This window comes from Lynx canadensis, chromosome D3 (genome assembly GCF_007474595.2).
Source record: "Lynx canadensis isolate LIC74 chromosome D3, mLynCan4.pri.v2, whole genome shotgun sequence".
NCBI classification, from domain to species: Eukaryota; Metazoa; Chordata; class Mammalia; order Carnivora; family Felidae; genus Lynx; species Lynx canadensis.
Genome location: NC_044314.2, coordinates 29172039 through 29198886, shown reverse-complemented (window position 1 = coordinate 29198886; position 26848 = coordinate 29172039). Strand labels below are relative to the sequence as shown.

Genomic DNA, 26848 nt, shown 5'->3' with positions numbered 1-26848 from the left:
GTGCATGGCAGTTTGAGGCATAAGCTGTGAATACCTACATAGTATATAAGATCAAAGGTAATATATGATGAAGGGAAACTGAGTCACATGTAGGTGGGTAAAGGGAGGGTTATTTTTTACTGGTCTAACTGAAGGAGAAGAAGTAGAAGAGGAAGAAAGAGAAGAAGGGGGAAGGGAGAAGGAGAGGGAAAGGAAGAGGAAGAAGAAGAGGAAGAGGAAGAGGAAGAGGAAGAGGAAGAGGAAGAAGCAGCCCTCCCGGAGGAGACAGTCTTTAACTGTGTCTTTAGCTTATGATATCACAGACTACTTTGATAGTAGGAAGACAGGGACCCTCTCCCTAAGGAAGTGTTCTACATCTATAAATTCACACATAATTGTACTGACAATTTCAGGAGGCTGTGGACCTGCTGAAGGGCATACATAATCCCATCTGTAATGTAAGACCCTTTGTAAAATTGGAGGTACATGGACAGGGGGCTGCAGAGCGAGGTGAAGAAGTCAGAGCTCTGGTGGACACCAGGTGAGAAGGCTGTTGGGTCCAGGTTCCTGGCCCAGAAATACCACATTTAGCTCCAGATCTAGATGGTGGTAAGTCCATCACTGATAAGTTGTCCTGAGGACAGTGTGTGCAAACTTGTGCAAACTCAGAAAACCCCTCTGTTCTTTTCCAGCTCCTCACAGCCAGTGACCTTGCAGCCAGTGACCTCAAAGGATTTCAGCCACAGGTAAGTCCACCAATCCTTTTATGAAGCTCAGGAAAGTGAAGTGTTCTAGTTTGGTCATGACCACATGAAGTTGGGGCCAGGGCAGAAACCCCCATCTTGGATTTACATTTTCTCCATCAGACTGACTCTGTCACCCTTGACAATGAGCTCCTGCTTCATGTCATTGCAAACAAAAGTATCTTTTTCTGCTATCTTTCTTAATATTTTATAGCAGGGAAAAAACATAGGCCAAGATGGCAGTAATGCTTGGTGGTGCACAGTCTAGCACAGGAAAAGGCTAAAACCAGGGAGGTAGAGGATGGGGTGGGGCTGGCTTTCTCCCATGGATTTCCCTTTTTGGGGACACGATACTCACATTTCTGAAAACGTTGTGCGAATATGACTTGGAGTCATGGGCTGGTGGCCAGGTCATCTCAGACTCGTGCACAGAGAGATGGTTGCGTTTTGCTGACCATGGGCAGGAAATAGGCCACCATTCTCTCTGGCCAGAGTGCTGTTTGGAGGTCATCACAGGCAGAACACACAAGGGAGCAGGCAAGGGCTCTCTGAAAACCCCCTTGGCAGCGGTAAAGATGGAAAATCACCCTCCCTGTCCCTGGAAGAGTATTACTGGTACCACAGGAACACATAAGCATCAACACACATACACACATATACAGAGCAGACACGCTGAGATCCTTTTGTTCCTCCACAGACCCCAGTGGAGATGCAACATGTATACAAAGAGAGGTAAAGCCAAGAGTGACAGCTGTGGTCCTCCATCCCTGCCCCTATCCCTCTTTTAATATAAACCTTTCTGTCACTACCCAACCAATGTCCTTCCTAAGATCCCCATTGTTCTGTACCTCTGTGGGGAGACACCGTAGCTCACAGAAGAGAACATCTGGGACAGAGCAAGTAATTTTCTAGTAGCAAGAATTCCATATATTTGGTAATGTTTTCTTCTTTAAATCTGTTTCATATCCAAGAGCTCACCATGCCCTCACTATACTTCTACATGTGGTACATCCTATGTCCCCTCATCCTGCAAGGGAACCAAGGATGGGGGTCTTGATAAGAAATGGCCCCAGATCACACAGAGAGCTGGGGACAAGAGCCAAGAGTAGAAAATGAGAGGCTTGAGAAGGAGATGGAACAAAACGAAGAGCTCCATGGGTGAGAGTCAAAGATGAATCCTTGCACTGGTTTGGGATTTGGTGCCCTTCTGTTGATCCTTGTTATCCATTGTTGATGCATGAAGTCTTAAAAGTAGATAACCAGCAAGCCTTTTGACAACTATTGAAAACTGATAATCACTCGTTCACATATTCATACAAACTTCCAGGTGAGCTAAGGGATGTGAAACAAAGACGAAAGAAAATCAACATTTACCCATACCCCATCCATGGCTACACTCACACGCAGTGGCATCCCAGTTAAAGGTTCATTTTTATCTGAAAATTTATAGAAATAAACAGGGTAAAAAAGGCCTCTGTGATGTTTCATGGCTTGGAAAGGCACGTAGTAGAGACTGAGTTTACGGAAGGGGTGTGTGTATATGTTTGCCTCTATGATTTTGGCACTGATTCTTTCTGAGGTGGTCATATTCTTGCCACGTTTTTTGAGCTACATTTCTAGATATTAGATTTAAAGTGAACTATTAAGGAAAGGAAAGGTTAGATATATCTGGGGTATGTCCATAATATTTGAGGCTGTGATTCTAGAAAGGCTGCTTCTGTGCTCCCATGGATAACCCCACACTAGCTGGTGCAGATGGCTCACTCTCCTGGTTCTGTCTGACCTTTCCACATTATTCCATTTGTGTGACATCCCCTGAGGCTGGAGACATAAATGCATATTTTTCACTCCTCAGGATGTGTGTTCCTGAGGCCAGGAAGCCCTGGGAATCTTGTGGGCAGAGTGTAATGCCCAGATCAAAGTTAATTCTCCAGTGTTATTCCTAAATCAAAAAGGCCCGGATGTGTCTCAAGTCAACACCACCTTTTGGGTGCTCTTCCGAACAGAAACCAAATGCTGCCCACGTGCTTTGGGCTGCCTTCTCCCAGCCCCACTGCACCAAATTGTCGGTTTCTGTTGTTATTTTCCTCTTTTTGTTTCAGATGAAACTGAGCCCCATGCATCCTGATGTCTGCAATAATTCACAGACACGTTCCCTTGCAGGAACTGTGGGGGACTTTCAGGAGGGGACCTCACTAAGACATCTAGGACCCCCCACCCCCCAGTTGCATTGACAGGCTGTCAGCTTTCACAGGATTCACACTTATCACATGCATGTAAAGGGTTTTCTTTTCCTTGGTGCCTGTTCCTGCTGCAACTGTGTAAGGAAAATAGCCACAATTCCCTCCGTAATCTTTGATGGCTCTCAGTGTTGAAAGTGTGGGGCAGCAACTGTATTGAACTAAACTGTTCTGTCTCTTTGTCTCTGTCCTTTTTGCGTCCAGATAAAGGAGGGTAAGGAAGTGACTGTCTTTCTCCCCACAATTATCGGTTTGTAAAGACACCATACTCATTCCTGGAAACAAACACATTACTTCCAAGGACGAGCCTGATGATGGATGCTAAGGTTCTAAGTCTGGGAGGATAATGATGAGTGTTCTTCCTGGACTGGTGTACTTGGCCTCTGGACTGCACAGGATGGAACTGTCTCCTAGAGTCAGGCCTGGGCTGACAGGTGGCTGCCATTCTTAGCTAGTTTTAAAGGCATGGGTTTTTCAGAAAAGCTTCTGAAATCCACACTTGAAGCCCCCCCAGACCCTTCCCTTCCATTTAGTTCCAGCCCCAGGCATTTTTATTTTCCATTATCTTGTTCTTTTGCTTTTTTGAAGAAACAGATGCACTGAGTTTCCTTTTCTTCTTGTCTTTGGATAGTTGGAAATGGGGACCCTCATTCCCTTTTGCCAGACTATACCTCTCCACCCTTCATGAGAATAAAAGCAGGCATCTCATTCCCTTTAGCAAAATCCACCAATCAAATGCTTTCTTCTCTGATTTTCTTTTTATTCTCCCCACCCCACCCCCAATATAAAAGGTGTAAGTATTCACTGTAGAAACTTTCGAATGTGTGAAGGATGTCAAAAGGTACAAACTTCCAGTTATAAAATAAATAAGTCTTAGGGATATAATGTACAGTATGGTGACTATAATTAATAATACAGTATATTTGAAAGTTGCTAAGATGACTAGGTCTTAAAAGTTCTTACCATGAGAAAAATATTTGTAACCTGTGCAGTGATGGGCATTAACTGTTAAAAAACATAGTTTGGTTCCTGGGTGCCTCAGTCAGTTGAGCGTCTGACTCTTGATTTTGGCTCAGATTGTGATCTCATGGTTCCTGGGTTCGAGCCCCGTGTCGGGCTCCACACTGCAGAGTGGAGCCTACCTGAGATTCTCTCTCTCAAAATTAAAAAAAAAAAAAAAAAACCTTGAAAATATATAACTTAAAAAATAAATCTCAAAAGTACAGAAAAAAACAGAAAAAATCTCCTCTAACTCCACCCCAGAAATATAGATAATGACATTTTGGGAGATAGTCTTACAGTCTTTGTTGTATGTCAATAAATATGCATCTGTTGGATTTTTAAAAATGTGATAACCATATTTTATATGCTTTTTGTTACCCTCTTTGCATGCTTTCCATGTCACTGAAGAATCTTCTAGCAGCTGGCTCTTTTGATCTAGTTGCTGGTCCCATCATATATTTACCACCTCCCCCTTGCTAGACATCACATTACTTTTGTAGACTGAGATCTCCAGGAGCAAATGCAAGTGCTAACTCCACTGCCCTCAATCTAGTGTCCAAGGCTACTTGGCATTTAGTTTTTTTGTTTCTCAGTTCCTGCAGGGATGTGAAGACTTGTTAAACTTTCCAGCAAGGTGTCCATGTGAATGTGCCCATGGGCATTTGTGTGCACACTTACAAGGGGTGGGGGATGTGGTAAAGAAATAACCATAGTATAGGGTCCAGACTCAGATGCAGGGCTTCACATGCCCAGCGTCTATGCTGGGAAAGTGACCTTGAAAAAACCCATTCTTTCCAGAGGAAAGAGCCCACTAAAGGGCTTGTTCCTCACCTATTTTATACACTCCCCATGGTCTTAGAAGAGAGGAGGATACTTCCTGTGGAAAAAATGGAGTTTTACTTCAAGTGTGCCTCATGACAGAATTTTGTGGGGCAGGTGTAATAGTTGTCCTATCAGGGGTAGCCATGTGTAAGGAACTTCTAAAAGGTCCATTGCTATTATGGTTAAGGGTACAATGTAGTGAAAGGCAAGAAGGAAGTAAGTCAAGAACATATAGGAAGACATTTTTCAGTGTCAAGAAAACAGGGCTTTCTGTCATCAAGTTGCCATTTTATTCAAAGGCACCCATGGGGACCTTTATGTGGCACTCCCTGCTGTGCAAAGTCTTTCCCAGAATTCCTCAGTTCTGTAATGTTCTGCCACTGATACCAACTTTGCAACCCTGGGAAAGTTTCCTAATGTCTTTAGTCCTCATTTTCCTTATTAAAGAACAAAAGTTGTGTAGCTAATCTCACAGATAATTGTAAGGATCAAATGATACAATGTTGTGAAAGCAGCCTACTGTGATGACTGCCAGCCTAGTGAATTAAATTTTTTTCTTCCATTAGAGAACTACTGGTTAAGTTATTTAAGAATTCAGGAGAAGGAGAAAATTTACCTATATAGAGTAAGCTGGGAAGTCTTCCAAGTGGAGGTGTCATTGTACCTGGGCCAAATGAGTGATAGTGAAGTAGTGAACTTATTCCAGGTCAGGGGAAGCCCAGATGAAGACCAAAAGAAGGGTGGAGATGCTTGGGAATGTTCTGGAGACTTGGAGTGAAGATAATAGTTGCAAATTAGGTTGGAACCAAATTGCAAGAACGTCTTAAATATCTGGGGAAATAGTTGGATTTTTTTTTAAAATGAGCAGTTATTGAAGTTTTCAAACTCATACAAAAGTAGGCATAAAAGTATAATAAACCTCCATATATTACCCAACTGTTATTATCTATTATCCAACTTCAGTGGTTTGTTTCCACCAAAGCCCTGGTTTGTAGCATTTGCTAATTTCTGTGGTTTAAATATCCCCATCATGACCAATTCTAAGCTGCCAATGGTTTAACAAACTCTTTGCAAAGTCCTTGACAGTCAGCTTTCTGAAGCTGATATGATTGGTTCCCAGCACACTGCTGGGCCAGCTTCAATAATAATTACTATTTGCCAATCTTACTTTATACTGCAAGATATAGATATGTATATAGATATCTATGGATATATATAAATATATACACACATATATGTAATTTTATATATGCATATAGATTTTATATGTATATAACTATAATTTTAATTTTAATTTTTGGGGGGGAGTATTTTTTTAAAACTCCCAGTTATTTCACTCATAAATTCTTCAGTAAGAAGAAACAAATAGTTTTTTTTAAAAAATAATACAGTCACAATGCCATTATCACACCTACCAAAAGTAACAGTAATTCCTTTGTATTTTCTGATACCAAGTCCATATTCCGATTTCTCTGATTACCCTAACATGTTGTCTTACAGTTGGTTTGTTTGAATCGGGATCCAGAGTTTAGATCTTAAAATCCACCTGAAGGTGGAGCCATTGAAGGTTTGAGGATGGGGAGGAGCTGGTGCTGTGGCAGAGATGATGCTGACATAGGTAATAGGTGGAATGAAGTGAAGAAGGGATCCAGTAATGAGCCTGTGCCATGGGTCCATTTGAGACACAGGGAATACAGCTGGACTGGGGTTAGTGGGACTGTTGCTGAGGGATGGAATTCCAAAGAAATTATGGAGGCACAATCAGTGGACCTGGCAAATAGTTGGGTGATTAGAGAAATAGCAGTACCATTAAGCAAAATGGGGGCCGAGAAGGAAGTGCAGGCTGAGAAGCTGCTGTGTTCATCCCTGGATTGAGAATAAGTATGGCCCAGTATTCAAAAGAGAAGAGCTTTTTCATCCTTAAACAAACTTTACTCCATTTTCCTCAGGCCCCATAGTCATTTCTGCTCATACGTCATCAGGGGATGTAGAATCATCTGCATAACATCCTGGGCTTCAGAAGTTTTTAATGCAAGAACCCCAAATATTTTGTGAGGAAAAGCTGCTTTCTAGGAAGGTGTGGTTTTGGAGTTTCTGAGTAGATAGATATCCTACATCTATCCTACATCTGCATCTCTCCAGAGAAGGAGCCATGACAGTAGTCTATGGCTCCATGATGTTCCGTGTTTTTGATTGTTATGAATGGGTGCCCCACACTGAGAAGTAGCAGGGCAGGTTGGAGAATTAGACCTTCCTCCCAGGTACTTTCTTGTTGGCATGAAATTACTGAGTTCCTGAGTTGCTTGTTGTTTCATGTGATTGTGTGTTTCGCAACAGAATCACAATGACCTGACTCTATTCCAATGAATACCCGCTGCCTACAAGTTCAGCACCAAAAGTTCTAAAGATTAAAATGGAAGCTTTGGAAAATCCAGAGCATCCAGCTCATGTTTGACTCAACAGGAGTTGGTGTTAATACATGTTCACACTGCCTTTGGTTAAGTGTACATATGATGAGGACTTAGGAAGAGTATACTATATGCCAGAAAGTGTCCTTTGAACTTTACATGTATTATTTCATTTAATCTTTACAGTATCTTTGTGAAATTAGTAATAACATCCTCACTTTACAAACAAGCATAGAGAAGGTAAAGTCACAAAGCCCATAGGTGGCAGAATTGGGATTTGAACCCAAGCAGTCTAGATCAGTAGTCCTAAACCACTTCTGCTATGCCACCTTGAATCAGAGCTTATCCATGCTGTTAAGGTAAGTCAAACCCAGACTGACCACTGATAATACAAGGATAAGCAGCCTCATCTTTACTTTTGGTACATTGTGTTGAGTTTTCTTAAACTTCACCAGGTTCCAGGAAAAAAAAAATTTACACATCTCAGAGTAGTAGAGGGAATCGCTACAGAGCATTGTGAACCCTTCCATCTAGGCAAAGAATTCTGTTGTTCTCATCCACATCCTTCACAAACTCCCAAGTACAGAATTGTGGTGGCTGTTGCCCCTTTTACAGAGATGGAAACTGATTTGAGGCAGAAGGAGACAGTGTAGTCTCTCATCACAGACACACAGCAATGGGAAAACAGGTTGGCTTGTTTTGAGTTCACCACGTAATATCTGCTCTGCCATTTGTGGAAGAGTCCTTCCAAAGCAAGACGATACATAAGGAAGTCCCACAAGTGGTGCTGACTCCCTTCCTCCATTGCAAAACTGAAAGACACACTAGTGAGCACCTAGAGGAGGGGCTCTCCATCTTAACTGCAGGTGGGAGTAATGGGGGGGCGGGGGTGGCGCTTGTAAGAACTACAGGAGCCAGGCCTCACCCCATCAATTAGTCTGGGTGGAGTCTAGATATTGGTGTTTTCAGAAGCCCACCAGGATCCAAATCAACCTCCTCATTTTCTAGACAAGGCTGCATCACAGAGGAAGTCTTGAAGAGGAGAGAAGGTAAAGGCCCCAAATTCCAATAGTGTTTCCCCTGTGTCAGAAAGGTGCCATGTGCTTCACTTGGCCCCTGGCACCTAATCTCCACATCAGGCCCCTTATCAGCCATCTCACTCTTCCCCTTTAACCAGGAAGAAACCGAGGCCCAGGCAGAGGAAGTAGAGCTAACCGTGGGTTCTGTAAAGCCTATGCCTTTGCTCATCCTCTGCTATTTCCATTCAATAGTTGAGATTTGACCAGTATTTTAAACTAGTTAGTTATAGTGTTGGGTTTATGGTCTCCTCTGCTACCTGGACATTCTTTCTGAACTCAAAAAAGATATCTAAACAGATCTGGCTCTATAACACTACCCCAGGAGAGAATGCATTTAGGTGACCAGCACACCACATCCCCTGGCATCAGCAGCGAGGCTGACACCACAAGTCCTCATTGCTCAGATTCTTGTTTGATAAATGGATGCCTTTTTCTCAAGGCCTTTCTTCTGGCTTGCCTCCTGTCAGCTGCTGTGGACCTTTTCTCCTTGGTTCAGTACTATTCAGAGCATGGGCTACAGAACAGTGCTGGCCAGTGTGTGTTACTGGCACACCATGAGATACATCTAGAAACAGAATATTTAGAAACTTTTATAGCCACTTGATGGTTCCATGATATCCAAGCATGTGATCATTTGCCTACTAATTTATCTTCACAGTATTTTACCAAAGTAACCGTACAAAAATATGGGTCAGGGTAAAAACATCTGGTCATTAATCAATAAATGTTTGAGAAGCTCTGTTCTAATTATGCAGTTTCTAATTTTATCAAAAGTGTACGATCTAAGACTCTTTTTATCTTTGCCTTTTTCTGTGAGCTCATGTGAATATATTTATATTATGAGTAATGTTTCCCCATCCTCCCCGCAAAATGGCTTTGCCTGTAAAGCTGTCTTTCTGTTTGTAGGATACTTACACAAAACATGGATCTTTTCCCATAATTCCTAAGACAACCCACTTAATTATTTATCTTACTAGCCATGGATATCTATGACAATAAGAGAGCATTTTTAACAGTTTTTGCTCACGTGCATATGCCTACCCTGTACTCAGCTGACACTGTTAAAACTTTTCTTACATGAAATAAGCAGCTTCATACTATAGGTATACCTTTTTTGCACTGTCTTTGTTTCGTTAAAAAACAAACAAACAAACAAAAACCAGCATTGGCATTTGGTCCTGGACAGGGAAGTTCTCCAGGTGTTTCCAGAGTGTCTGGCATTTCAGTGGAATATTCTGAAGTCTTAATAAGTTCTCTTGGGATACTAAATCTCTTTAGTGAATATTTTGTTTCTCCCGAGATGCTCTGACCATCTGAAGGCCTCACACAGGTGGGCTGAACTTAAAACAAACCTAATATGCAGAAGTTCACACCAGGAAATTGATAGATGGCAGGTGGGTGTTGGGAAAGGAGGGGTTATTCATATGCAGCAAGTTTTCCCATTTTGTTAGAGGAATCAACATAAGTTATCCCTGCTAGTATATTAAAAAATGATTGAGCCTTTTAAAATCTGATTTAAGCTCAACTTTTCAGAATAGAAATATAAACAAAGTGAAGCCAACCAGTGGGGATTAACTTTGAAAATGACTCTCTTCTCTTTCAATTGTAGTATTCTCATCTAAAAACAAAACAAAACAAAACAAAACAAAACAAAACAAAAAACTTCGCAACATAGGTGTAGGATTGGATGATTTCTATCCTCCCTTGAGACTGAAGCCATTAATCACTCTGTGACTTTTTCCACTGTCTTCATGTTTCTGGTTTTCAATTTTTTTTTTCTCTCCAGTCCTTTGGCTATGGGGCCTCAATGTGAGCTTCTTAAAAATTGCCCTGTAGCTCTAATCACTTAAGGCCGGGGGTTCATTGATGTTTGACGATGTATCTTAAATATCTGTGTTTATTAGTGGATTGAGTCACAGCATCAGATTTCCCTGAGTCTAGATTTTAAAATCATGCATCATTTTGTTCTTTATATTTTTAGGTCTAGAAATGACTCACATGCAGGAAATGCAAATTCACAGACCACCTTAGAACTTGAAAGAAGATGTCCTCTTCATATTTACTTTAGCAGGATATTTTCAAGCCAGGCTCATGAGAAAGAAGGCCCAGCCCTCCAACTCCTTTTTTAAATGCTTTCCAACCATACTGCATGGCTCACATTTCAACCCTCTTATCCTGTCACCCATCTACCCAACCCCTTTCCTACCACCTTGTTCGGAACAAAAGGGATCCACTGAGAGGCTTGGGGAGACTCCCCCTACCCTGCAGGAGAAGGGCCCCTCCTAGTGGAACAGCTTGCAGTCCTCAAGCGGTGCCTTCCAGCCATCTGCTGGCTTGTGTTTGGAGGCTGTATTAAGTCTGCAAACAACCTCCACCACAGTTTTCTGATATTTCCCTGATAATGACCATCTCCTTCCCCCACTTTAGCTCTGCACATGAGCTTCCTTCCGCATCTTCCACCTTCCTGGAAATATTTATCAGAACCTCTGGGAAAACCACCAATAGGTATCCCAGGCCAATGATGCATGTGACAGAAAAACCTGATATGATGTTGCTATAATCTTTATTATTATAAATAGTAAAAGGGGGTGCTTATTTAAAAACAGAACGTAAACCTCCCCTTCTGTAATATCTAACACAGAGAACATTTCCTATCAGTTTATCATTTAATAGTTAAGAGCACCAATGCTGGGCCCAAACTGATTAAGGTAGAATCACAGGTCTGCTGTCTACTAGCTGGGTGACCTCCACAAGTTATGTTACTGTTGTGTGGCCCAGATTCCTCACTAGTGAAAGAAGCGTACCTATCCAATAGCATTTTGGGGAGGACTGAATAGATAGACCCAAAGGACCATGTCTGGCATCTGGTAAGCACTTCATCAGTGTGTGCTATAGTACTTATTACTCTCATAAGTTACATACTTGGAATGGAACCTGGACTTCTGAAGTCAGGTTCGAGCACAAATTGCAGCTGTAGGCTACAATTTGGGATTACCAAAGAATCAAAAAACATCAACAACAACAACAAAAACAAAAAATGTGGATCTCTCTTAATCTTTTCACTAATTTGTTCATGATGCTTGCCAATCCAAGTGAGCAATGGTAGGCACTCTGGCCCTGAATGAGTGACCCTCACAGGGGAGGGAGGAGGATAGAGATGGACAGGAATGGACAAGGGATGGCGAGGGACCATTGCTAGGAGATGAGAACACCCAGAAGTGCCTTCATTGATTGCTTCCTTCTCTTACCACCCATGACACTTTCTGAATTAACATTTTCTCTCTTCCCCCTGTTGAAGTAATAGCCAGCCAGAAATTATTAAAATGATCTTAAACAAATGTCTCAAGAGGTTTTTCAGCCACCAGAGTATTGCCTCATCTGAACCCACTCCCTTGGGTTTAGTGATCCTCAGCACAATTCTGGATGTCCACTTTGGCTCTCACCCTGTAGAAGAATCATAGACACAGTGACTTATTGCCTGGAAAAGGCAGTGAGGAACTGTACCAAAAGGCATTTGGATGGGGGCTGTTCAGAGAGACTGTGTTAGGGCTTGGGGATTTGGGAGGATTTTATGTGTAGCCTTTCATACCTATAAATTCCATTGTTTCTATATTAAAAGTGTGGCATGGGGTGATTCAAGCAGCATGTGGGTTCTAGATCTTGTGGGCCTTCAGACTGACACAGCACCTGCAGAAGAGAGCCACCCTGGCCACAGGACTCCTGTCTCTGGTAAGCAGTCTATCGCTGACAGGGCAAGTAGCTTGCTGATGGAAATGAGAGGTCTGTGCCCAGACTCCAGCCTTGTCTGTACTGTGAGAAAACACAGCTGGCTAAATTTGCCTTTCCTGCCCTTCTTCTGGATAGCAGCAGAAATGCCAAAGTGAGGACTGGGGTGGGGGATGAGTATTGTGTAAAGCAAAGAATCCACATGCTTCTAACAAAAAATTCCACGCTCAGTATCTGTAGAACCCATTCTAGGTATGCATGTGTGCACCCCAAGGGTGTAAAGAGATCACTCAAACAAAAATTCATGCATCCAAATTTGTATATTCCTCTAATGCCATCTAACTTTGTGGTTATAGTGAAGATGTCTTCTATTATTTGATTTTTGGAGCTAACAGATTTCATGAGCCTTCTTTAGTACAACCAAATCGTTGGAGGTTTGCTCTTCTTTCACCGTTGCTTTATGGTCTAACAGGAGTGTTCAGGCACCTCTGGAATTGGGACCAGAAGTACGCAGCTTTGAATTAAAGCGAAGTTTGATCCCGCTCCACCTCCAACCTCCTGCAGTACTGGTGTCTTGTGACAAGAGACTAAGGCCAGGGGCCCATGAGAGAAGTGGGGACAGTGTAGAAAAAAGAAATGCCTGTAAAATCTCAGCCTGCAGGCGTCTGGAGAGACAGCGCATTTCATTCTTGATAAACTCCAGCAGAAAAGAGCAATCAGCCAAACGAGAGCTGGACAAATTAAATGGCTGAGTATTATTTCAAAGGAGAGCTCGGGCAGCATCAGAAATTCCCCATCAGCTGTAATAACGCCAATTACTTTGCCAATTGCAGATTCCACCGTGATGTGTTTAGTGCAATCAGGCGTCGGACTCTTGCAGGGGCCTGATGGGTTTTGTTTACTGTGAATGTGCATTTGTAGTGAATCTTGTGCACCCAAAGGCTTCGAGCTCTGAATGTACTTACTCCTCTCGGTCAGATTCATACACAGCTGAGGGAGATTATCTCTGAGATGGAGGCAGGAGCAGGCTGGTCAGGCTGGACCCAGTGCCCCTCTCACCGGAAAATGCCTGGATTTAAATACAAAGAGCACAGCTGGGTGTGGTAATTCTTAGTGAGTGTGGCGTGGCGATCTCCAGAAAACCTGTTTAGATTATGAAACCAGTAAATAAATAAATTTTTTCTGATTACAAGCGAGGCTTCTTGGCATGTTGGAATGTTGGACAGATCACCATTAAACAGTAATAACAAACGTGAAGCTCTGGGAGGAGAGAACTCGCCAAGAGTTCATTAAGCCTTAAATACTGACAAATGGGGGTGCGGGGGCTTTCATTGTCTCCCTTTGAGAATCATTTGGTTGGATGTCAAACATACAGATCATTTCAAATATGAGAAGAGATTGTCAGAGAGGAAGATATCCCTCCTCCCTGCAGCATTTTAGCAAGGGAAATAAAATTTGGAGAGTGTACAGGAACATTGATTTTCTATTTACATTTGGCTCCATAGAAATTAATGGGTGTGTGGCTCCAGCTACTTTGGGGAGTGAGCTGTGATTCTCCATTTACACTCCCAATTGAGGAAGGCGCTAATCATGGGCATTTACTGAGCGCTTTGGCCTGACTGGCAGCTGGAGTGGAAGCTGTATCTGTGGCTGCTGGGGGTGCAGACGAAGAGCTAAAGGCTGATTTGATTCCACTTGTGCTCAGCTGTCATCTGAGGCCAGAGCCTGGAGGAGAATGGGAAGCTATTCTCTTCCCTCTGCTTTGTGACAAGCAACCTTTGTGTCATCTTGGTGTTTTTTGTTTTTTTTTTTTTTTTTTTTTTTTAAACCTGCCTCTTCCTCCTTCCTAACTATGATAAAGGTTCCCTTGCCTGGGGAAGTAAGGATTCTCCTGAATTCAAAGACTGCTGCCATTGACTCCAAGAGAGTGATTCTGAGCTCACCAAACCCTCCCTCTCCCAGCTGCTGCTGAAGGCTCCCTGCCCACAATACCAGCATTGGGGCAGTTCCTATTTCAGATAGGAAGGCAGACATGGGATCAGGCGGGGACAGGGGATGGGTCCGTAGGATGTCAGGTTTGCATGGCATGGCTTATGCTATGGGCTTCGGCAGCCTTGCAGATAATTCATTCCAGGAGAAAGAGAGAGAGAGCGTGCGTGTGTGTATGCATGTACACACATGGACACATGTGTGTACACATGTTTGTTTCCCCTAAAAACAGTACTTGAACCAGTGCATTTGGTTTGACACCAGCCTTTCTGCAGGTGGCAGCTATTTAGATAACGTCCCTGGCTCTCAGATAAGAGACAGAGCTTGTCTCCCGCAACCCCCTGGGGATGGCAATGGCCCTTGGAAATTAGGAGATAACATACAAAGCATTAAATGGAGGTGAGGGCATCAAATCATGCCATGCGTACGCAGCCTCAGCTACACTACAACCCGATGGCAAAGAAAGCTGCCATGTCCGGCCTCCTCATCAGCACAACTTGGAAAGTATTCAGGAATCTGTTTGTCTTTGGGGAGATTGTTTATTCACAAGGGAACTCAGAGGACAGCTCTGGCTTGGTGACACAGCCTCCCCCATGGGCAGGGTGCTCCAAGACGTACTTCATCAAAAGTTATCTCAGTGGGGGTGTGATTGTGTGTCTGCCCCCTTGAGCCTGAGCTAGTCTCAGAGTCACTAACATAGCTCAGCCAAGAAACTAAACTCTCCTCTTGCAGCAAATAATCATCTCCCATCTTCGTCTAGAATATCTTTGTTTTTTCAATGCCATAAACAATCCAGCGTGGTAAAGAACTTGGCTCTTGTGCCAGTCTTAGTGATTCTACTTTTGCTTAAACCTGAATCTGTCTAGATTAGCTCATCAGGATGTCTGTTGATGTTTGAACTCATTCTCACTAGGTACAGGACCATCTTACCAAAAGCTGTGGCCAGAGAGACTTTTTAAAAAGATATTTAATTCCTCACTCTTGTGAAATTAAGGGAGTTAGGCTCTAAACCCATATATAGGATATGAAACAATAAAAAAAAGCTTGTATCTATGTATGTTGACATTCTATAGACCTTCTTGAGCACCAGAATCCTGTGAAACAGGCAAGGATAACGAACTCCACTTTACAGAAGAAAAAAGTAGAGGCTGAGGCAGGTGAAGAGATTTGCTGAAAGTCTTCAGTTGTTTAGTGGTAAAGTGACACCAAGGATTTACCAAGACCTTCAGATTCTGAAACCCCTTTGTTCTTTGCCCTCTTGTCCACAGACATAAGATGGTAGGGCAGCTGGTATTGTTTACCCATAAGTGCATTTCTATGCATTTCTGTTTTATATAAAGAAGATATTTAGAATTTCTGCTAAACTAATTGTTTCCCAACAGAAAACCTAGAACCCAATGGGAGTTTGTTGAAAGAGGCATATTTCTGGTTTACTTAGGAAGAATTTCCCAGCAAGGGAAGGAGCTTAACCCATTGTGCCCAGTTAGTGCCTCATCTCCAGATGCTTTTGAGTGACATCTGAAAGGAAGGCAGTGTAGCAGGGCGGTTCTACATGTCCAGATCCAGGTTTGAGACCTGAGACTGAATCTCAGCTTCATCACCTCCTAGCTTTGTGATCTTAGCTGACCTCTCTGAGCCTCAGTTGTTTGTTTGTTTGTTTGTTTGTTTACGTGTACAATGGTGGGAGTAACGCTCACCTACCTGGCTTTAAGAATGTTTAAGTACACATGTAAGGGACCTAGCACTTTGTCTGGGATAAAGTATTTTTTCAGTACATGTGATTATGAGACCTCTCCAGCTTGGAATTTCCCCAAGTCATTGCATCCTATGTGTCTCTTTCCCTGCCACCCTTTCCAAGAAAACATGCACTGCAAGGTGAGGAACATCAGCGCTGGGAGGTCCTTCCAGTGGCAGCATTGAGAGCCTACAGGCCACAGGCCCCACTCCTAGATCGGGGCTCAGAACCTTTTTAAATTCACTTTAGACTCAGAAACCAGAAGGTCATTGGAAAATGGAACTGGAATCTCCAGAAATTCTGAGTAATTCAAAGTGTACCATTAAGAAAATAGTTTATATGTGTGCCAAAGGATGATACATGGAAAATGTGTTAGTGGAGATACTGTTGTTCAAATAAAACTTCTTCCAGTCCATTATGCTAGATGCTGCTGGCATCTTGAAGAAGTCTTTACAAACATACATGATGTGGGTAATCTGAGTCTCTTAGTATGTTGTGAGTTCATTGCCTCTTAGTATGTTGTGTCTCAGTTTCTTTGTAGCCTCCAGATGACAACTGAGCACAGGTGGAATCAAATCAACCTTCACCTCTTCATCTGCACCCCCAGCAGCCACAGATACAGCTTCCACTCCAGCTGTTAGTTAGGCCCCATGTCTCAGTTTCCTTGCCAAATGAAAGAGTGTGATGCTTTAGAATTCTTCCCTCCAGCTCTATTATTTTACCCTTTTCCATTCTATCCCATTGCATTCTATCCCTTTCCATCCCATCCCAGCCTTTAAGAGGTCAGACTTCCAGAGACTATAAAGAGTATAAATGAACGTTTTTAAGAATAAGTATAGCTCTTCTATAGCTCACTGCTTGGGAGCACTGACTACTTATATTTTTATTTCCTCTGTCCAAGATGTTCCTTGACCCACGTGGATCAAAACCTTTCCTGTTTACTTTTTGATGCCTGCATATTTTTCCCAGTACTTTTTTAAATGAACTTTTATATTCATATGTAGACGTGGTTTCAATTTAAAATTAGAATCTGTAGCCCTTGGGTCTGCATAGATGCCTTTTGTGGGAAGAGTCCTATCACTTTTCAGGTGTATTTGATTCCTCTTAAGCTTGAAACATCCTTTCCAAATATGGAGAAAACCTCATCTTTGGGAGTTTCATTAGCTTGGCAACCTCTTCTCCTTTTGAAAATACTGGACTGTACATTTTACTACTGTTGTTAATTCAAAGGATGCCAGCTATTCTGTTTAATGCCACATATAAGTGACAGCTTTCTAAAACTCCCAAAGAGTTCCCATTAAGCACCTCCAAAGTGACCCTCTAATTCCTGGTGAAAGATTTTCCACACTGAACTTAGCAAAGACCCTTGGTTTGCAGTAGACTCTCAGGAACATTTGCTGAATGAATGAATGAATGAATGAATGAATAAATAAGTAAATAAATAAATAAATAAATTGGAGAATGAGTGAGTAGTGTCAAGATGTGGTATTTGGGAAGAATTTGGAGTTGGTATGAGATACAATTGGGTCTGAACTTTGTTCTTCCTTTTAGTAGGTGTATGATCTTGAGAAAATGACTTAACTTTGGTTTGCTCCTTTGTCAAGTGGGGACATGAACTCCCTTTGAGTGTTACTAGAAGGATTAGAAACAACCAATGTAAACTGCCTGATACAAGGGAGATGCCATTTAAAGAAGGCTTTTTAAACTCTCCTACCTCATGCAGTGCTTGGCACCCAGTGAGCCTTTAGGAAGTGTTTGATGACTGAAGAGAGCCTAGCACCATTCATCTGAGGCCATGAGTCATCGGCATACAGAAGTCACACCTCCTTCATCAACTGGGATGCTATTCTCAGTTGGGGAAGTCCCCAGTCTCCTGATTGGCACATCAGTCAAACCAACCATGTGTTTATAGTTCTCTGTCTATCCTGAGCATGAAAAAGATTACCTGGGGTTTCCCTTCTTGAAAAGACTAGAGACTCCTACTTTTAGGGCAGTAAAAGCAGCTCCCATAAGATGACAGAACAGAGGACTTTTCTCTGTTCTCACCTAGGGCTCAAGTATGGGAAAGCAAGGTGGAGTGTGCAAAGACTGAGGCCAAGGGCTGTGTCAGGTCTCCAGGATAAGAAGACAGTAGCAAGTACTGGCTAGGATCGTTTATTCTAGGGTGAACACCCAGGGTGGGTAAAATTATTGGACTGCTAACTACAAGAGGAGTCATAGGCAAAAAACACAATGAGCCAGTAGCCAACCCTCTCCAGGATGTCCAGGACTTAACCAAGTTTGGGAAAAATAGGTGGACGTCAAAGGCCTAATCCAAGGTGGTCAAACATAGATCACATAGAGTAATGGCAGCAGGACATCCAATTGCAAATATCAAGAACATATGCTCCAAGAAATATAAGGGCTCAGTAGGAAGAAGGTAGGTTTCTTGGGTGCAAGATAGGAAAGCCAAACTAGAATATATCTTAACCAACAAATAAAATCATTTTCTGGGCTTAATGAGGAACTTACACACTAAAGGGACATCTGGTCTCCATTCTAGATGACAGGCAGCCCTAGCCTCTTCGTTCATGGAGTAGTCCAGAGTACTGGTCATATTCTCTGCCAGGGAAAACGATCAGTTTCTACACCAAGCTCCCAGGGAGTTGAGTTGTATAGGTTGACATTGCAGCCATGCACTTCAGTTGATGAGAAGTAGAGCTAATGAAACCCAAACCAAGGATTTCATCCCCTTGTGAGCGAGTTAGCTCTGCCTGCGTGAAGGTGTGTTCTTAGCAGCTCTTCAAATGTCACATATCGGCCACTTTTAGAACACACTCAGGGGTTTTGTTTGGTTCGGGCCAGTGCTTGGAGGGATATTTTTACTGGATCCCCCTGAAATAGTGTTTCGAAGCTGATACAGTTCTCTCTGTTCTTTAGCTAAAGATTTATCTTCCCTAAAGCTTTATGAATTGAATTCATACCAGAAGGAATAGGCTTCCCATTGGTGCAAAATAAAAAGTTATAGAGCAGATAAAGGAGCTTTGTGCTTTTATTAAAATGGTGACAATCAGCCTGTTCATTTCCTCAGACTTAACTTGTCTACTCAAGGCCTAATGCCCCTCTATTATGTTTATCCCTCATGTTGACTTATATGAGCAGTGACTGTCATTGACATGGCCACTGAAGATTAATAACATCAATGCCACTGACAGCTTGCCCAGGGGTTTGTAGCATAGAAACTGATTGATAGTAAATTGGAGGTCCAAGAAACAGATACAAAGAAAGAGGGTTTGGAAATAGTTGACAACCAATCCTTCCTGGGAGTCAAATCAGCTGACTGCTTTAGTTTCGAAACTTTCTCCTTGGGGACTAGGGAGATGGCTTGATCCATGTCCCAAGTGATGCCCACCCATTCTCTCCCAATGTGTAAGGAGTCCCAAATAACACCCGTGGCCACTTGTCAACCAGTGGAAGCGTTTCTCTCTCGTACTTTTTTATTCTAGAAGTAGAACAGCCGCTGATTTCATTTGCCTGTAGGCCTTAATTGACTTGAAAGTTGAATATCTTCCCTAACAAACTTCTGATTTTTTTCCTATTATTGTAAAGCTGCATCTTTCCCACCTTTTTTCCCTTTAGCATTTCAAAACAGAGATAAACAATTCTGCTGATGCTTTTAGGATTTCTCTGATTCTTTCATTAATCTCCAGGGACAACAATAGGTCTCTAAAGGCTTTAAAAATGTTCCATTTTCTTGCCAAACTAGGAGGAAAAGAATCAAAAGAGGAAGTTAACTTTGTACAGAGATGTTCGTTCTTCCTCTAAAAGTTTAAGAGCTGTCATTAAAAGCCTAATTTATCACCCCTACTCATGCTTGCCCTGAAAACCAGTAAACAACCAAAAAATGACTTGATCAGTTAACTTAGACTGTTTTGATTCTCTGCAGAGCTCAGTTTGGCCCCAGTCATGTGGTGAGTGTACCTAAGAAACGCTGTCTATAGATGCTCAAGTCATTGTCTGTCCCAGAGACCACCAAGCATCACTAAGGGGTGGCAAGAGTGACCCCAAGATACGAAAGCACTGACTCTTCACTTGAAGGTGATGAAACTGAGGTCCTCATTTGTTACATTCTGCTGTGAAGATCTTAGCAGATTGCTACTTTAAACTGTTGAAGTGGGGCCTTGTGGTATACAATTAATCCGGGACACATGACAGATTTCATATATAAATGAAATCTGTGTGTGTGTGTGTGTGTGTGTGTGTGTGTGTGTCTAGGTACACATAGAAGGGACAGATAGGTGTCAATAATTCATTGCTGTCTATGTAGAGAAGCCTTATTCCACAATTTTGACAAATAACTGGTCATTAGAAACTCTTCTAAAATTCCAATTTCTTTGAAAATCTTCTCCCTCTTTATTGGGTAGTATAATTTCCCCCAGCATTTAATAAAGGATTTGTTGTTTTATGTGTTCTTATTCCAGTAGTTTTTTATGTGGAAAGCAGGAGGAGAACACTTTTGTAAAACATAGAATGGTTATTACTTCTATATGTTACCAGATTCTTCTTCTTTCTGGATTTTGCTCCATCTAAGAGATTATTCTGTTACTCTCTGCCCAGTGAGGAAATTTTAGCAAGATGTGGAAACTACTTCCACAGGAATCTTAGAGCACTCTGAGATGTTTGTGTAGATCCTGTTAAAAATGATACATTAACAAGTTGTTATTAGGACACATTTGCCCATTTTTCTCTGTTCTTTAGTTTAGGGAATTCCCCAAAGTAACCTAAACCTGAAGCTAGGAAAAGAAAAGTGAAGGGGTGACCTTTAGACTGTAACTTATCCATCCTATCTTACATTTGATAGTTCTTTGTTGCTTAAAAAAACACTTTCCGGGGCGCCTGGGTGGCTCAGTCGGTTAAGTGTCCGACTTCAGCTCAGGTCATGAACTCGTGGTTCGTGGGTTCGAGCCCCGCATCGGGCTCTGTGCTGACAGCTCAGAGCCTGGAGCCTGCTTCAGATTCTGTGTCTCCCTCTCCCTCTGGCCCTTCCCCTCTGGAGCTCTGTCTCTCTCTCTCTCTCTAAAATAAATAAACATTAAAAAACTTAAAAAAGCCACTTTCCTAATGATTGTTGCATTTAGTTTTCACATCAAACCCACAGCCTAGTTAGGGTAATTATTTATCCAAATTTTAACACTGAAGAACTGAAAATCAAGAGATTAAAAGATTCTCCTGAGCTTCCAGTATTGGTTAGCAACCCTACCAGCTTGGAATTTACATGGGTCTTCTGATTCCAAGGCTAGAGTTCTTGGCAAACACAAAATGCCAACATGTTGAAAAGAAGGAGAAGCACATTAATGCAAATGAAATAAAACAAAAGCACTGTATGTACTCATTCATTTGGTCATCTGTGTTTGATCTACACTTTATCACACATATTCAGTCAGCAAATTCTATTAAGTGCCTGCTGTTTGTGAGGCATTCAAGGAAACCGGTTCGAGAAATAGACCTTCAGTTGAATGGAGTCCTGATTTATTTGTTTTCTTTCCGTAGACTTAGTTGCAGGTAGAAATGCTCATTTCTATATCCTATTCTCTTTACAGATGTGGACACAATCCTACACTATAGGCAATGCCCTTGGGTCTGCCAGGTCAGAGCAAAGGTGTGCAGAAGCAAAGCAGGATGAGTTGGATCTTGAAGATAGAGCAGGATTCTAATGGAAAGGGAGAGTGAGATGAGGAGGAGAGATTTATAACAAATACGTGTTGTATCTTCTCTGGTCTGGACACTATGGTGGACTTTTAATATTCTAATGTGATGCCTGGCCTCCCAGAGCAGAACAGACATTAATACTGGGGTCAGAGACAGACATGAAACACGCAAGTATAAATGTAGTGTTCATTGCACTACTTCTTGCCAAGCACTTCCTGATCCTTTTCCTCATAATCCTTTCTTCCCACCTGTCTTCCTCCTCCTATCCAGATACCTGTGAGCATAAGGCAGGAGTGGGATAGGGTATCATTATAACATAACCCAACCTCGGCTTGAGAGGAAGTCATATAGTGGGGTTTTGTTCCAACTGCAGTTTCCTGACTTGTCCTGAGTGGGTCTATTCTACCTAAGTGAGCCAAGGTTCCTATAACTGTGCAGTTAACACAAGCTATGAATGTCCTATTCCTGAGACCAAATTATATGTCTGAAGCCTCTGTGATCCCAATTGACTGTAAGTATTTATCAGATTTCATGGGCTACTGCTTAGGCTTCTGTTTTGTTTTTTCTTCCCCCTGTTTACCTGACCGATTAAGAGTCCTACTTCAGAAATGCCAAAAGATCTTGGTTCTGTATAATGGAGGCATTTTTTTCTTCTTTAGGTCACATGTTTTTTCACAGCAATTTTTGTCTTAGACATCATGAGATGGGAACTGTAAAAGACATTATTTTTGAACATTTGAACATTGCTTTTCATTTTCTCAAAGGAGTTTGCACATGATCGACAAAGACATATTAATCAAACCCACCTACGAGATGAGAAACCCAGACTCAAAGCTGAGGGGAGGGGGAAACCCTGGGTACTCCAGTGCGAGAAAAAAACCAGCAGAAATTAAGCTCAAATGTCTCATAAAATGAGTCCTGAATAATCCTTTTACATTCAAACATTTTGACAGTTTTTAGGCATGAGAGGGAGTGAGCAGTTTACATGGAGCCCAAATTATCTCCAAATTGTTTGTTTACTATTAAATAGCTAAAACAAAATGAAGCAAAACAAAACTCCCCTGTCTCTTCGCTGTAGACAAGAAGAAGTTCTACTGCACAAAGACCAAGCTGTTTTGTCAGTGAAGAGTTATATGGCTGCCCAAGTTTTGATTTTGTGGGGAGCTTTAGGAATGGCCATGTATAGGAATTAAGGATGGGAAGCAAAATGTCTTCTGGACACCTACACAGACTTTCTGGGTTGTGTAGACAGGTGCAGGCAGCATTGAAATAACGTCACTTGGCATATGTGTGTAGCTTTGGTTCTTTTAAAGCCCATTTATCTGTGGCATCATAATAGAATTTTAGCTCTAAAGAGGCTCTATCTGATTTGATCTTTCTACTAATTCAGGAATTCAACTAGGCACACCTACTAGGTCATCTCATTTCTGCTTGACTGTTTCCAGTGATGAAGAACTTCCTGTTGGGCCAGGCAACTTGTTTTGTGGCTAGACAGCTTTTATTGTTTGGAAATTAGTCTCTATATAGAGTTCAAGTCTATTTCATTGGAACTTCTATCTACTGTTCTATCGTAACTCCTACACACTAATTTGTCTTCTTCAGCCACACAATAATTTTTCAGCCATTTGAAAGCAGTTATCAAGGTTCCCCTAAATCTTCCCATCTTCAAGCTAAATACCTCTTGTTTTTTTCAGGCAAGGCTTAAATGATACAGTCTCCATCTCCTCCTCAGTCCAGTTCACCTTTCCCTAGAATAGACTCTTCTGGTGTCTCTGTGACTCTAAAACAAGGTCCTCAGAATTTGGCACATTATTTTAAATGGACTCTGGCCAATGTTATGTGATTGTTAGCAGTATCCAGTGAAATTTTCTACTTAAAACTTCTGCCATCTAGGATTATCATGACTATTTCAGGAACCATTGCTAACTCAGAAAGAGCTTGTGGTCAGATGACATCACCAGTCTTGTTCCCAGAACAACTTGGAGTCATTTCTCCCCATTCAATTCCTTCCATCTTCTTAAAAAACAAATAAAAAAAAAAACCTCACTGAACAATTTGGTAGTTAGAACAGATGCTATCACTTCGATTTTAGAAGGATTAGATAACCTTACTGACTGCTTACTAAACCTAGGCATTGGTACTATTCTAAGAACTTTTCCTATATTAACTCACCAAATCCTCAAAATAACCCCTGAGAGTAGGTACTGTGAAGGCTCTATTTGAAAGATGTGGAGACTAAAGCATGGAGAGGCTCAGTAATTTGCCCGAGTTCATACAACCTCTGACTAGGGGAGGTGAGATTCAAACAGACTGGCCTAGAGCCTTCATCCTGCTCTCTCGTTGGTGCACAGTTGGTGGTCAACGGAAATAGACCCTCAGTCTCCTGGCTACTAGAGCTATGTTCTTTCCTCACCCCAAAGTTGCCTTCCTGTAGTGGCAAAAGTCTCTCACTTTTGTTCCTTATACTAGATTTTTTTTTTTCCAAATGGAGACTCATGATCCATTAGCAGATTGTGAATTCAACTTAGTGGGTTACTTGTTGTGAAAGGAGGGAAGAGAAGAAGGAAGGAAGGAAGGAAAAGAAAGGAAAGAAAGAGAAAGGGAGAAAGAGAGAAAGAGAAGGAGAGGGGGATGGAGAGAGGTGGGGGACGGGAGATATCAAAATGCATCATACTAAGGAAATTTTGTTTCATAAAAATTTTATTGTACATGAAACACACACAAATATACACTGCTATGTGTATATAGAGTCACAATAAAAAAATGTAGTTTTTATTGTTTCCTATGGTCAAAGCAGTTAGGGAGGTGCCACCTATGTATTATATATGCCAGACTGCCCATTTCTTTATTCCAAGGTCAAGCAGACAATAGGGCACACCTAAGTTTTAGATCTGCAGCCAGTGAGAACGTAAAGTTGAAACTAAGCTGAAAGTTTAAGCAAAGAACCTTGGAGAGCAAAGAGGTGATTGGGGACTGAAATTAAAAATAAAAAGTTGTTCTAATGACAATTGAGTTTCCATTCAGTAGCCACATACATTCCTAACTCATCACCTCAAGTAAGTCACTTCTCTCCACAAGCTGTTTGCCAGAACCAGCCAGAGAATTCAGGAAATGCTATTCTTTTCCTTTGTGAAGCTTGGCAAAATGACATTAATTTATCCAGCCATGCAGGAAGCAATTGTAAATATAAATGTATTTTACATATTCCTCCCAGAGGAGACCTCCAGTTTGCCTCCCTAGCAAGCAGGGGATGCCTAGACTCCTCATATCCCTGGTGACTTTACTTGGATCGCTTTTTCTTTTTTTTTTCTTTTTTACCTCTTTGTATAGCGCTGTCCTTAATTGAGGTAGTAATACTGAGCTTGTTGGATTGTCATGAAGTTTCATTTGTATGCGTAAAAGACCCCCTTGATGCTCAGTTACGAATCATAAGGAGGAAAAGAAAATTATTATGTTGATTAATTATAGGCACATAGAATTTCTGTCAGCTATGTCCACAGTGATATGTAGATTGTAGACTTAAATGTATTAACTCTCCATGGTTGTTTCCAGAGTCATCTTAGGCATTTGAAAAAACACATTCTCCCATTTCATTCAATTAAATAATGTGTAGGAATGAAGCAAGTGCAGTATTCAAATCTCTATGAATCAACAAAGGGCCATCAAGAGAATCTAAATGGATTTCAGCTACTGAGAACAGATCATTTAGACCCAATTCACCATTGAAAACATAAGTGAATAATTATGATTTCACAACAAACACTGTAGATAGAAGTCTTTAACTGAGTCATGGAGAATTTTGAAAAATTAAGACCTGAAGAAAGTATCATGAATTTTGAATCTATACTCCCTCTCTGAGTTTTGTCCTCAAATATAATTAGGTATTATTCAAGTGGTGTTCAGTCTTCTCTGATTATGGTTGGGGTACGAAATGGCAATAACCTTTGACAGAAGTGAAATGGCTGCCCGAGGTGTCACAGCAAGTTGTTGGAGAAGGTATTTGGACTCACACATGAGTGCTCTTTCCACAACCCCATGCTGCCTCCAAGTGGGAAGGTGGCAGTGGTGTTAGGATGTAATCACTCCATTAATCGCCATTTTTTATTCCAACTGGACAAGTGGCTAAGAATTTTAGGATGACTTCTAAACTTAACAACGTAGTGTTTACCATATCATTTGGGGACCAAATGACTTCTCTCCAGGGAAACTAAAATATTTAGTTTTATTTATTTCAGCCAATGAGAAAAAAAAACATTCGAGATGCATTATAAGCTATTTATTAATATCAAGTGGCAAATTCAAAGACCTTTTTAAAGAGATTTGGTGTAGTACTTAATATTGTGGATACCACATTCCTGGAACATTTGATCCTCTTACCATGGCTTATTGTACTTCACTGACCACTCCTGGCAGGTGGGATGAACAGGGTGGTGTGGGAGAGATGATGGGAGCAGGCTCTCAGCACATGGAATCTTTGAATCAGAGTTGAAATGTATCTGGGAGATCCCCTGTTCCGACTTTCCATCTAATGAAGAACTCCCTGTGACAAAAGGACAGTCTGCCTCTTCTAAAATTTCCAGTAGCTTCTTCCATTTCTGAACCATTCTGATTTTCAGGAAAAAAAAAACAAAACACTTCATGTTTAGCTGAAATCTGCCTCCTGGTACCTTTCACCTATTGACTTCTTTCTGCCCACTGAAACAAACAGGGTAAGTCCAATCCTTCCACGCCTTGGTCTTTGATATATGTGAAGAGAACTGTCATCCTCCATTGTCCCCACTCTACATCCAAACTTTGATTCTCCAGGCTGAATATCCATGTTCTTCCTCCTGTTGCATCGTACCACTTCCATCACCATCCCTATTTGTACGTCTCCTCCTCTTATCTGGTTTGTCAGTGTCCTTACTCAACACTCTTTTGGTTACAGATATTTAAGCAGCTATCAATCCACCTGAATGTATCACCACACACGCGCGCGTGCGCGCGCACAGACACACACACACACACACACACGCACACACACAAGGTTCTATCAAAACTGTGAGGCTTTATCAGAAATGTTTAACCAGCTGTCGCTCAGAGCGTGTTGGCTCACTCCTGTTGGGACTCTGCTTCACTTCTGCCTGGGCAGCTGTGCACTCCTAACTTCTGATTTTCTGCCTTTTGCAGAAGAGAGCTGCAGAGGTTGAGATTGTGTTTGAGCTCCAGAGTTGCTGCATTTCTCTACTTTTAAGTTCTACAAAGTCCATTTGGGGCTATTTGAAACCCAAATTGTTGAGTTATATCCCAGTTTGTGGCCATGAACCTCACTGTGGGCTGCTTCCCGCTCCCAAAATGTAAGCTGAAGCTTCAGGGCATCACTGCATCTGAGAAAAAACAATCTGGGACTTTCTGTATATTAGAAAGGGTGAAGATCTAAAGCTTTTGTGGAGACAAT

The 26848-nt window shown here is 41.7% G+C and overlaps 1 protein-coding gene across 1 annotated transcript in view; it reads left to right on the top strand.

Annotated features, from left to right (window-relative positions):
* Positions 1-582: 582 nt before the first annotated feature.
* Positions 583-26848, top strand: part of SETBP1 (SET binding protein 1) — a 187943-nt gene continuing 161677 nt past the window's right edge. The window contains exons 1-2 of the mRNA XM_032595326.1: positions 583-588; positions 672-725. Of these exons, the coding sequence (XP_032451217.1) occupies positions 583-588; positions 672-725 (60 nt within the window). The remainder of the gene's footprint in view (positions 589-671; positions 726-26848) is intronic.